Raw genomic sequence first — 13,273 nt, 5'->3', positions numbered from 1 at the left:
ATTTAATTCAAAAATTTTAAAATGACAGTAACTCGAACAATATCATGCAGAAAATCATCTTTACAGTTCTTTAATTTGACACTCAAAATTTCAGAACTTATTCGAAATTCGCAGCGCATCAAAAATGCCGGCAATTACATTTTATTCTAGTAAACTCTTAAGTAAATTTTTTTAATTTGAGCGGAGTAAATTCCTTTTTCTTTATTTAGGTTGTTTTGAGGAGCGTTGACAACGCGCCAAATACGAGCTCTTTCTTTAAATGACATGCTGACGATAGAATGTTGTTTATTCTTTTGGTAAAGTGCATTTATGATTATTTCATAAGTTGCTTAATCTCACAGAACATTATAACCTTTTCCTGTTGTTTAAGTAAAAAACAAATACACGAAAATTTGTTTCTCCACTTATCTTCATTCGTCATCGTCTTATTTTTTTCAGAAATTATAAATACTATGCACACATGTCAATAATATTGAAAGGAATTTGAACCATGTCTTTTGCTATGTTGTCAGTCTATTTACGTCTACACTATATTAACTGTGACGTTGTAAGATCCCACGCATATGGCTACATAGTTATAATAACATATATAGCAAGCAACAAAATTCCTCCTGATTTTTGGACTTAGCATAAATGCTGAAACATAATATACAATTATTGTATTGTCAAAATATGAGAATTTTTCAATATCCATTTTATTGACTTCGTTTGATTTATGTCCAACCTTTTCATGGATTTCATGGAGAACATTGACGTCATCCATTGTATCAATATAAATTCTGCGATCGTCTTTTAAAAAGAATCATTTCTTCATTGAGGAGCCTAACACAAAACGCTTTGTCCACCAATTCATAACATTATACTTTAGTATTATGTTGTTCTCACCACAACGAGTAGCTACAACAATATTTTATTAAGTCGCTTGTGAAGACACTGTCCTTATCCAATAACTTCGATAGGTAAATTAAGTCTGGAACATCTTAGACTTCAATATTAACGCGTAATTGTTACAACTATAAACTTTACCTTAATGCGCAAATAGCAAAAAGAATGTTTGAGGTAAAAGCATTTCAGCCCACAAAGGTTTTTTTGTGTTGGCAATACAATACATGAGACTTTTATTTGTTGTTTTGACGTGAACCATTTGTGATTTATTTACATGATATATATATACTTATTTGTAATTAGTTTAAATTTAATCTAAATTGAGCTCCTGTTATATCATTTTCTTTAGATTTGTGTAGTTCTAAGTTGCTTATGGAACATTTGATTGCGAGCCATCTACGTTAATTCCATGTATCGTATCGACACGATTAGATAAGGATCGGAAATCTTGTAAATCTGCTTGGACGTCCTCACTATTACCTGTGGTATTGAGAGTCACTCCTTTACGCCTTGGAAAGTTAAATTTCCATGAACTGGACCGCTTTGTCTTGTAACTAAAATACATAAAGAATTTTTATGTGGTATTTGGTCAAAATAAGTTACTTCGTTTACTATCGCAACTAGCTCATATTATCGAAGTAAGCATGAATGAATTCTTGAATTGTGTTTTTTTGAACTTTCTTGCCATTGTTATTTGAATAATATGATTCAAAATTTACAGGACACGATGAAATTTTGAGTGGAATAATCAACTCAATGAACCAAGAGTCCTTATTTTCGGTATCATTCGTCAAATGTTGACCGATTAACTTAATATGGATAAGGTAATAATTTATCACAAGTGATTCAAATGAACTCAAAACAAAAGCAACCAGGTACACTTGTGACTTCATCAATACAGCAATAAAACTGATATTACCTCGTAACAACAAAGTTTTATTACCTACTCTTTATTATTGTTCTAATTGCATATTTCGGGCTCATAGCAATGAAAAACAAAACCGAGTATTTAAAAAATGTTGCGCGACAAATTGTAATACCATGAAAGAGCGATACCAAGGATAAAGAATGACATCAAGGACAAAGAGCGAAATAAGGGACAAAGAGCGATATCACGGACAAAGAAGGACATCAGGGACAAAGAGCGATACTAAGGATAAAGAGCGACATCAGGGACAAAGAGCGATATCAAGGTCAAAGAACGACATCAAGAACAAAGAGCGACATTAGAGACAAAGATTATGATAAATATGAGAGACAATTTTCTTTCTACTTGCCATCGAGTTGGATCTTATATTACAAGATGTGAAAATCAAATCACAGATTCTTTGTTGCTATTACTTCTAATTTATGTACTTCGTAATTCTTCATGGTTAGTGAAGAGTTGCTGCATAGTGACTTTTATGTTCTTTTTTATTGTTGTTAATCTTTTCTAGTTGATTTTTTTATAGCGTCATGATCTTCAAAACTCGCCATTTTTAAATTCAGAAGATGAAAGCAAGCATAGAATGAAATCTCATGAAATATTATAAAAGTCCAAAATTAAGAAGAAATTTCATTTGCATTCCAAATCTCCAAAACGATTGTGATCGATTAATGGAAATATTTACTTACTATATAATTGAAACGATTACAAAAAACAAACAGCAACAGACCACCAATAGACAAACCCAATATTAATGGTAAATCGACATCGTCATCTGTCGCCATCGGCGTTGTCATCGTCGGCGTTGCCATCGTCGGCGTTTTCATCGTCGGCGTTGCCATCGTCGGCGTTGTCATCGTCGGCTTTGTAATCGTCGGCGTTTTCATCGTCGTCGTCGTTGTCATTATCGTTATCGTCGTCATCATCGTCATCGCCATTGTATTTTGATGACTTGTTAAGTTCCTCACTGCTTCAAGAACGGCCAGTCGCAGATTTTTGGTTTGTAAGGGTGTGCTTAAAGCATCTTGAAGAACAGTTTTTTTGACTGGCTCAGTTGTACCAGGCTTATTTACGCCTATTCCTAGCCCAGTACTTCCTTCATCACTGGCAATGGAGTCTGTGTCGAAAGTAATGTCACTTTCATTAAATCTTTGGCCACTGTAGAGAAAAGCAAAATTTTTATTGATCTGTTTTGTTTTGAAAAAAGTAAAACATGAATTAAATGATCGCATCGTTCTAAATAAACGAAAGCATGCTCTTTTAATGACTAGTTAACTTTGGATCTTCTATCATTTAATTCAATCCCAACAACTGCGGGTTGAATATAATGCGTTGAGAAAAATTAACAATGTTGCAACATAAATATCTTTAAGACTTACGTAGCTTCTCTTTTCTTTCTTCGACTAAAAATGTAAATTATGTAACACATAAAGTATATGGATGTCTAAGGTACTCTTTGAATCAGGGCTAAATGTGTCTATAAACCCATAGATTTAGTCTATCTTCTAAGAAAGATGCAATGGATTTTTAATTGGCGAGGTCACGATGAAATTTAAGAATTCGGTCGTTTTAAGAGTAACTATCTTTTGCACACATCATTATAAAAGACAGTCAACTTACAGATTGCTTTGAAGTTGACAAACGTCCCCATCAGTACCGAAACAAAACATGTTCATTCTTTGTACCATCGCTGTCCTTATTTCAACAATGACGAGAAGAGTTATCTTAAATGTAAAAAATAATATAACTTGCTGCATTAAATTTTTCTATGAATTACTATTTTAAATTACTCATTTTGCTCTAATTGACAAAACGATTTTCACGAAATTCATAACTTTTATAAAAAGGCTAAAATTTTCTGCTCGCAGTGTAAATATTACCATCACATAAATAGAGTTTTTTTAACCCTTATTTTAAACCTGAGTGATTAAATTTATTCGACTAATATACAATGTTTTTTTACATATTGCATAGTCACCTTACTGACATCACGATCGAATATCGTAAGTCTCACTGTGTTATTCTTCTGCTCAGGTGAAAGTATTTGACGAGGGAGGTCTACTGGAGGAGATTCAATCAGTACACCTGGCAAAACAGCCAATATCTCATCTTGTTTTTCCGTAAAGATTGTTGTCAGAAGATCTTTAGGCAATGATTCATTTGTGGGAGGAATCTTCACGTAAAATGATAGATTTGCATTATTACCAACTTGGAATGGCGAGTTGGGCAGCCTTTCAATATTTTTTGCTGTGATGTTGATTCCTTTGGGCCTGAAAAATGTACATTTTTATGTGAAAAGATTTTACAGTAGTGTCGACAACTCTCGGAATTACCGGAAATTACTAGAAATCAATCATTATCTTGAAAATCGTCGTTGTTTTGAAACAATTGTCGAGCTATGAAGAATGCACTTCCATTGACGTATGATTTACTGTACTTTCTTTATTAAAAAGATGAAAATACAAAAATTCATATAATTTTGGAAAGTTCACAAAAAGTTCACAAACTTTTAATGTTCATGAAGAGAGCAAAAAGTTTACAAATCTGTGAACTTTCTTCACAATCTGGCAACACTATGTGCATTGATTGTCATGCACTTGATCTCGCGTGACTTTCACGTATGTATTGTCTAAAAAGTCTCATTTTTAAAAGTATTTTTTCATGCAAAGAAAACTTTACTTACAACGTTGGATGACAAATAGTCTCCTCAACACAGAAAACGTTGATTTGTTCAGCCATTTTTTGTCGGAAAACCAAATCTATTGTGCCCCACTAAAAGTAGAAATGATAAAATGAAACAATTGATCATGTTGAAAGATGCACATTTGTAAACTCACCACACAATTATGGGACTTAAATAAATTGCAAGATATGCTCTAATAGTGAGTCTGTAATAAAATGCAGCCCATTTTTGAAAGCAGAAGAACTTAAGTAGCTAACTTTGTCTTTTTTTAGTCGAATACGTGAAATAATTGACACAAGCAAACCTCTCTCGCAGTAAAATTCTTCAGTATGATGCTGATAGCATTGGCCAAGTTTGGATCGGGTTGTGGTGGCTGTGGGGTGGAAGATGAACCTGAGGTTGGAGGGGCTGTGGTGGGAGAGGCTGCGATAGAAAGTCGTATTTTAAAAATGTTTGACGTGAAATTTCCACTTATGGTCTCCTGGACATCATTAGATGATATTGGATTGGTTGTGGCGGGATTTAAAACGACGAAACGGATCAGATTTGGCGTATCAACTCGAGTAATGATATCGCTGAAGGTGAAATTCCTATATAAAAGCAATTGATCATTCATTGGCTTGTAAGTATTTTTTCAAACCCAATGCTAATAACTTTTATTAACAACAGAAAAACCTCCGTTTTATATTGAGCTAAAAAACACTTTACAAGTACGCCATATGTGCTGTGGAATTTTTATTAATAGGTCACGTCCATATTTTGAGTACATCAACCTACTTGTTAGACTGACAAACTTCTGAAGCATTTCTGTTGGAACAATACATGTTTAGTCTCTTTGCTATCGAAATTTCAATGTCCAATTTCAGCGCCTAAAGTGAAAAGGGCAAAGATAATAACACCACTAAACTATGCCAATCGTTTTATCGTGAATGATTTCAAAGATACACATACTAGGAATATTTCAATTAAAAAGAAATAACAGATGTTAATAATATAGATATTGCAGTTCAAAGTTACATAAATGGCTTTCATCACAAGAGTGTATTGATATCATTAAGGATGTTCACCTCATCGTTGATAATTCTGCTCTCGAATATTGTGAGATTTACAAGATTTGACCGCTGCTGTTGTGACAGGTTGACATCTACTGCTGATGTTTCCACAGAGTAGGAGTTAGGTAATATTCTTACTAACTCCACAATAGTTGCAAGGACCACTGGAGACAATGTCGATCCCTCGGGTTTTTGAATAAAGAAGGATAACAGTAAATCCACTCCATTTTGTGATGGAGAGCCTGTTAATATTTCGACGTTTTGGAAATCGATGTTATTCACTTGATTTCTAAGGTAGAAATGATTGATGAATGACAATTATTTTTCTTGTTCTTGCGTCTTATATACTCTACAAGCACAGAGTTTGTTCATTCAAATGAAATACTTTTTATTGCAAATCCAGAAAATGAAAATTAATTCAAATCCAGCCTTTATATGAATAATTAAAGTCCTAGCAATTCCTACCTGGTAAAGTTACACAAATTCAATCTCAAACTGCAAAACCCAATGACAGCCTGCGACACGTTGTAACGAAACGATATTTCAAGGGATGGTGTCCACTTGAATGAAAAGTAATTTTAACAAAATTTAATGAAGTCAAAATAATATGTTTTTGAGTATTTGTGCCATGCAAACCATAGTGTGAAATATTAAACAACATGCTGAAAATATTGATATTTTTAAAATAAATTAGGCATCATAAGTAGAGCTGATGTTTATACTATTTACACCATTTACACTGACACAGGCAATGTGTTTACTTTTACATATGATCATTAGAGAGAAAAAGAAGAATTGCTTTCCCCCTCGCTGCGCTTATGACTGCTAAGAAAAATGTAGAGCTCTTAAATTAAAGAGTTACCATTTACGAGTTCTAATCACTGGTGTAGACTGCTTATTTAGTCCTGCAATGTCACTTATCAGTGTTCACTCACTGCAAAAGCAATGAATTTCTAAAAAAAATCAACAATGGTAGTAGTCTAAAATTTAAATATTAAAACGCCGCAGGCTCTAATGACTTTGTAGATATGGGTATAATTTAAAATATCTTCGTTTATTTTTCAAATTATATTTTTTAGTGGCAACTTTGATAAGTAATAAAGATATTTTTGTCCTTTGATAAAAGGCGCAATATTCTAATGTAAGTAACATATTAGTCGTTTAACTTGGCATTCCTATGATATCATCACAGTATAAAAGAACATACAGAGCCACTCCATTGAATTTTTTGTGCCACGCATATCTCATTGCGCATGTGATTACCATAGTGGCAGCCAGTCAAATACAATTTCTGACCAATAAGAATAATGAAATGGCTTTAATATTTTGAAATATACAGCAGCCAGTTGCACATTGAAGTGGCCCTACTGTGTATTTCCTACACTCTGATATCATACAGACACTGGGATAATCGTTTGAATTTTGACGCCTGAACATTAATCTCATGCCTTATGATTTGACAGCATATACATATACCTACTTTTCATGTTTCGGGATGAATTAGTTTCCAGGCGTTAGTTAAATGTTAGTAACATTGAAAAGGCATCAATGCAACGTAGTTACCCTCGTTGCACTTTGCGTGAACGTTTGAGTTGCAAGACGAATGTCTTTATTCACTCACCTGTGAACGATTGAAATTCCTCAGAGTAAGAGTTACTGCGTTTGGATGATTTGTTGTATTTATCATTGGTTCAGCGACAGTCAGTTGAAGATTGTTGCCTTGTAAGGGTTGACTTAAGGCTTCTTCAACGATTACTTTTTCGACTGGATCTCTTGCACCGGGCTTGTTGACACCGATTCCTAACTCTGCACGTCCTCCAACACTGGTAATGGAATCCGTGTCGATCGTAATATCATTTCCATTAAATCTTTGGCCACTGTTGAGAGAAGTAAAATATTTATGATCTCTTTCGGTTTAAAAAGAGTGAAATTGATGAAGCAACCGTTTTAAATCGGTTATGGCATACGCTTTTACTGGCTGGTTGATTTCAAATCTTCTTTCATCCAAACCCAATGTCAAAGATTTCGGTTTATTGTTATACTTGACTAAAATCAACATAATTACAACTTAAATGTCACCACTTACGTAATTGCTCTTTTCTTTCTTTGACTGAAAACGTAAATTATGAAACATATAAGATAAGAATGACAAAGTTACTCTTTGCATCAAATCTGAATCTATGGATTCATGGTCCAGATTCTTAAAAGACTGCAATTGATTTCACAGGATGAAATTTAAAATTTGACGAGTGAGAATTAAGTTGACTAAACTAAATTTCATTGCGAACTGACATTCTCATGAAGTATAAAATGAAGCATATTTTTCGTTTGGTATCAATTGAAAACATGAATATATATGAAAGACTGTCAACTTACCCATTTCTTTCAAGTCGGCAAATATCTACGTCAGTACTCGAACAAAACTCGTTCATTCTTTCTGCCATTGCTCTTCGTATTTCAAAAATACAAACAGATTGACCTTAAATGTAAAATTAATAGAAATCATTTTATTGATTTTTTTTCATTCCCATTTCAATTAATCTGTGCATTTTGCTCTGATAATGAAGGCGATACAAAAAACAAGCTTTCAAATAATAAACATGCTAAAATTAATGTTCTCAGTTATACGTATCAGTATAACATATTCAAACCTAAATTATTTAATTTTTATCAACCTTTTCGTCCTATTTGTTCAAAATAAGATGTTCTTACTAATTGCATTTTTACCTTATTGACATCGCGACCATGTATAGCAAGAGTCACTGTGTTATTCTTCTGCTCAGATGAAAGTGTTTCACGAGGGAGGTCTACAGGTGGAGTTGAAACCTCTATGCCAGGCAATATCACATCTTGTTTTTCCGTAAAGATTGTCGCCAGAAGATTTTTAGGAAATGATCCATTTCTGTGAGGAACTTTTACGTAAAAGGATAGATTTGCATCTTTGCCATCTTGGAATGGTGAATCCGGCAGCCTTTGAATATTTTCTGCTGTGAGGTTGATTTCTTTGGACCTGAAAATTGTTCATTTTCTTGTGAAAACATTTTACAATAATTTCTAGTTCAAAGTTTCCTTTGAAATTATGTACAATTGTGACGAATGGGGGATATCCACACAAAACATGCACACAGGCATGCATAAATAAATAGGAACCGAGGTTTTATATGTTTTAGTCATACATATAGGATAAGTTACTTAAAACAACTCAGAAAGATTTAAGGTTTTTAAAAGTACACATTAAGTAAGTATTTGTTCATTGTGAATTCCTTTCATGGTTGCTCTAGCAAGACAAGCAAATCTATTTCAAACAAAGAAAACTTTACTTACAAAGGAGAATTGCAAATATTGACCTCATCACAGAAAACGTTTATTTGTTCAGCCATTTTCTGCCGGAAAACCAAATCTCTTGTGCTCCACTAAAAGTAGAAAAGATAAAAAATGAGCAGAAGACTGTAATAAAAAATGCACGTTTTGATATTCGCTACAAGATAATAGACGATTATCAATTGCAAGATGTACTTTTACAGTGAAACTGTTGGATTCAGATTTGCTCTTTGCTGTTTTAATGCGGGAAAATTTTCTTTGTAGCCGACTTTGTTCATTTTATATTAGAATAGGTGTAAATAACTGACACAAACAAACCTCGCTTGCAGTAAAATCCTTTAGTAAGATGCTGACAGCATTGGCCGCGTCTGGATCAGGTAGTGGAGGGATGGTGATAGAAAGTCGTAATTTGAAAATATCTGACGTAAAACTTCCATTTATTGCCTCCTGAACGTTTTTTGATGATATTGGATTGGTTGTGACAGGATTTAAAACGACAAAACGGATCACATTTGATGTATCAATTTGAGTTATTATTTCGTTGAGGGTAAAATTCCTATATAATAGCAAGTTAAGATTCATTGGCTTGTAAATTATTTTTTCAATACTCTGCTAACAACTTGTATTTTAGTTTATGGCATTTTCCGAAAAACTTCACAAGCACGCCAATTGATAGAGCCCTTTTTGTTAATAGGTTATGTTTATATTTTGAATACATTAACATACTTGTCAGACGAGCAAACTTCAGAAGCATTTCTATTGAAGCAATACGTATTTAATCTCTTCGCTATCGAAATTTCTATGTCCAGTTTCAGTGCCTAAAGTCAAGAATACAATGATAACAACACCACTAAACATGTTATTCGTTTTATCGTGAATGATTTCAAAGACACTCGTACAGGAATATTTCAATTGAAATGAAACAACAGATGTTAATAATATAAAGATAGCAAGGCAAATTAAGTTTCACGAATGGCTATAATCACCTCATCGTTGATGGTTCTGTTATCAAGTATTAAGAGATTTACAAGATTTGACTCTTGCAGTTGTGACAAGTTGACATTTACTGCTGGTGTTTCCACGGAGTAGGAGTTAGGTAATACTCTTACTAACTCCACAATAGTTGCAAGGACCACTGGAGACAATGTTGATCCCTCAGGTTGTAGAATAAAGAAGGACAACAGCGAATCCACTCCATTTTGCAAAGGAGAGCCTGTTAATATTTCTACGTTTCTGAAGTTGATGTTATTCACTTCATTTCTATGGTAGAAATGATCATTGAAAATTAGTTTTTTTCTTGTTCTTGCTTCTTTATCTCTCAAAGCACAGATCTTATTTATCATAACGAAATACTATTTAAGTCAAACCAGAAAATAAAATTTAATTAAAATCTTCTTCATTTAATTAATTACATTAATTAATTAATAAATTAATTAATTAATTCCTACCTGGTGAAGTTACACAAATTCAATCTCAAATTGCAAAACCCAATGACAGCCTTTGACACGTTGTAACGAAATGATACTTCTAGGGATGGTGTCCACTAAAATGGAAAGTAATTTCAACAAAATTTAATAAAATCAAAGCGATATGTCATTGAGTATTTGTGTCATCAAACCATTGTAGAAAGGTTTTGTGTCATTAAACTATGGTAGAAAGGGTAAAAGGGAAACCATGGTAGAAAGTTGTAAACAAAATGCTGCAGATATTGATATTGTAATTGATACAGGCATTATAAGTGGAGCTGATGTTCATACTATTTACATTAGCGCAGCCATTTTTCTCTTGCATATATTTTTATTTTCTACAAATAAAGACTATAGTCTTGGAAAACTTAGATTAACAAATGACGTTAGTCAGTATTTACATTATACACACACTGGCAAATTCGGTTAAATGTTGACGCCAGCTTCATAATAACATTAATCTCATGCCTTGCGTTTTAATTTTGGGATAAATAAGTTTCCAGATGTTTGTTAAATGTTTTAAATATAATTATAGGGCTTTCATCAAACATACAGTTATTATCAATTACACTTTGCTTAAGTTAACGAACGTTTAAGTAACAAACGAATGTCTTCATTTACTCACCTGTAATCGATTAAAATTTCTCAACCTAAGAGTTATTGCATTAGGATGACTTGCTATGTTTCTTATTGGTTCAGAAAGAGTCAGTTGAAGATTGTTGCCTCGTAAAGGTTGACTTAAGGCTTCTTCAACAAGAGTTTTTTCCACTGGATCTGTTGTACCAGGCTTGTTGACGCTTATTTCTAACACTGCACGCCCTCCAACACTAGTAAGAGCATCTGTGTCGATGGTAATGTCACTTTCATTAAATGTTTGGCCACTGTTGAGAGAAGTAAAATTTTTATGAGCTCTTCTAGTCAGTTAGAAATCAGTTACATGGCATGTGCTTGTAATGACCATTTGATTTCAATTCTTCTTTCATCCAAGTTCAATCACAAAAACGGTGTGTTAAATCTTACACTTGACTAAAATCAACATAATTACCACTTAAGTGTCACAACTTACATAATTGCTCTTTTCTTTCTTCGACTAAAAACATAAATTATGAAACATATTAGATACTGATGTCAAAGTTACTCTTATAGTATCTAGTGCCAACCACTAAAAACTATTAAGAATGGATCAATAGGTTTATGGTCTTGCTTCTACGAAGTTTGTAATTGATTCTTAGAATACAGGACGAAATATAAAAATTTACACATTTTTAGTACTAAACCAGCTGAAATCATACTTCCATCAATACTGTCAAAAGTCAACTTACCTATTTCTCTGAAGTCGGCAAATATCTATGTCAGTACTAGAACAGAATTCGTTCATTCTTTCTGCCATTACTCTTCTTATTTCAAAAATGACAAACAGATTTACCTTTTGAAATTGATACAAAAAACAACCTCAAATTTGCTGAAATTAGATGCTCTTAGCTACATATATTAATATGTCGAATTTAAAACTAAATGATTCAATCTATTTGCTCAATTAAGATGTTTCTACTTATTCCATTTTTACCTTATCGACATTGCGACCGAGTATCGCAAGAGTCACTGTGTTATTCTTTTCCTCTTGTGAAAGATTTGCACGAGGGAGGTCTACAGGTGGAACTTCAATTTCCAGACCAGACAATATAGCATCTTGTTTTTCGATGAATATTGTTGCGAGAAGGTCTTTAGGTAACGACTCATTTCTGTGAGGAAGCTCGGCGTAAAAAGATAGATTTGCATTGTTACCAACTTGGATTGGAAAGTCAGGCAACCGTTGAATATTTTCTGCGGTGAGATTGTTTCCTTTATCCCTGTAAAACGCACATTTTTGTTTAAAATTTGACGATAGTTTTTAGTGCAAAGTTTTCTTTGAATTTACATGCACATAAACCTGCAACTTTATTTTTCAGTTTACAAATAACGTTGCCAGTATCAAATATTTTTCTACCTTTTTACTTACCGATCAAAATAGATGAAAAAAAAAACCGTGGTATAAATGAATAGTCATATCTTTAGATCTGCCTACATACATGGTTTTTGTGTACATGGTTTTGTTGGCAAGCCTTCAATTACAGCTTTGCACTGGTTTTTTTGCAGAATGTAATTGTTTTTGTAAAGAAAAACAATTGTTGCAACAATAAAGATCTTAAGATGTAGAGTTGACAAAATGTAAAAGTGGAGCTTGGGAATTCATTATGTAGTAATTAATTCTATTTTAAACAATGAATAATGTTACTTACAATGGAGGATTGCAAATATCAACCTCAGCACAGAAAATGTTGATTTCTTCCGCCATATTTTCTCGGAAAAGCGTATCTCTTTGATCCCACTAGACCAAACAAAAGAAGAAAGATGGACCATGCATATTGTAAGATGCATATTCACGCGCTTTCAACAACATTCAAGATATTTCCTTAGAAATAAGACATATTGCAATACATGCTCAAATATTTTGATAAAATGCGCTTCTTGGAACCTAACAGAGAAGGATAGTTAGGTTTATGTGCGGAAAAGATTTGTGCAAAACTGACTATGCTACAAATAATATACACGAAAACAAAAGACATGAACAAACCTGGCTCGCTTGATAATTTTTTATTATGATGCTTATAGCATTGGCCTCATTATCTTCATTAGCTGTTGGTGGGGGTGGAACAACGATTGTTGTAAGAAGAACGATTCTAAGCCCAATGTTTGATTCAATTGACGTGAGATTTCGGTTAAGAATCACCACAAGCAGTTCTTTTGCTAAGTTACCACCACTAGGATAGCTTACAAAGAACTCTATATTTACATTTGAAGCATTTTGTCTAGGAGAACCTTGAACAATATGTACGTTGGACTTCGAAACTTGATTCCTATAAAAGTGTTTACACAACACAAGATTTATCTTATTTATCTT

The 13,273-nt window shown here is 33.2% G+C and overlaps 1 protein-coding gene and 1 long non-coding RNA gene across 3 annotated transcripts in view; one reads left to right on the top strand and one right to left on the bottom strand.

The window, feature by feature from the left end:
* Positions 1–391: 391 nt before the first annotated feature.
* The window catches only part of LOC124445696, a 30,632-nt gene continuing 17,750 nt past the window's right edge, over positions 392–13,273 (bottom strand). The window contains exons 26-41 of one of the 2 annotated variants that reach the window (XM_046996445.1): positions 12,947–13,229; positions 12,612–12,700; positions 11,900–12,182; positions 11,655–11,758; positions 11,399–11,422; positions 7,167–7,422; positions 6,011–6,105; positions 5,561–5,834; positions 5,271–5,362; positions 4,798–5,083; positions 4,494–4,582; positions 3,789–4,080; positions 3,431–3,534; positions 3,190–3,213; positions 2,500–2,968; positions 392–1,439 (exon numbers count right to left, since the gene is read on the bottom strand). In XM_046996445.1, coding sequence (XP_046852401.1) covers positions 1,404–1,439; positions 2,500–2,968; positions 3,190–3,213; positions 3,431–3,534; positions 3,789–4,080; positions 4,494–4,582; positions 4,798–5,083; positions 5,271–5,362; positions 5,561–5,834; positions 6,011–6,105; positions 7,167–7,422; positions 11,399–11,422; positions 11,655–11,758; positions 11,900–12,182; positions 12,612–12,700; positions 12,947–13,229 — 2,800 coding nt within the window. In that variant the 3' untranslated portion in view covers positions 392–1,403. Of the gene's footprint in view, positions 1,440–2,499; positions 2,969–3,189; positions 3,214–3,430; positions 3,535–3,788; positions 4,081–4,493; positions 4,583–4,797; positions 5,084–5,270; positions 5,363–5,560; positions 5,835–6,010; positions 6,106–7,166; positions 7,423–7,921; positions 8,025–8,272; positions 8,556–8,869; positions 8,959–9,184; positions 9,423–9,592; positions 9,685–9,852; positions 10,127–10,314; positions 10,410–10,957; positions 11,214–11,398; positions 11,423–11,654; positions 11,759–11,899; positions 12,183–12,611; positions 12,701–12,946; positions 13,230–13,273 lie in introns of those variants that run through there. The other variant, XM_046996446.1, reaches the window with a different exon arrangement.
* On the top strand, positions 1,436–2,427 carry LOC124445707. The gene is made up of 2 exons (XR_006948229.1): positions 1,436–1,523; positions 1,607–2,427. It is a non-coding gene; the product is annotated as an uncharacterized LOC124445707 (long non-coding RNA).

Source organism: Xenia sp. Carnegie-2017, unplaced genomic scaffold, assembly GCF_021976095.1.
Source record: "Xenia sp. Carnegie-2017 unplaced genomic scaffold, XeniaSp_v1 HiC_scaffold_22, whole genome shotgun sequence".
NCBI classification, from domain to species: domain Eukaryota; kingdom Metazoa; phylum Cnidaria; class Anthozoa; order Malacalcyonacea; family Xeniidae; genus Xenia; species Xenia sp. Carnegie-2017.
This window is presented reverse-complemented; position numbering and strand designations above follow the sequence as displayed.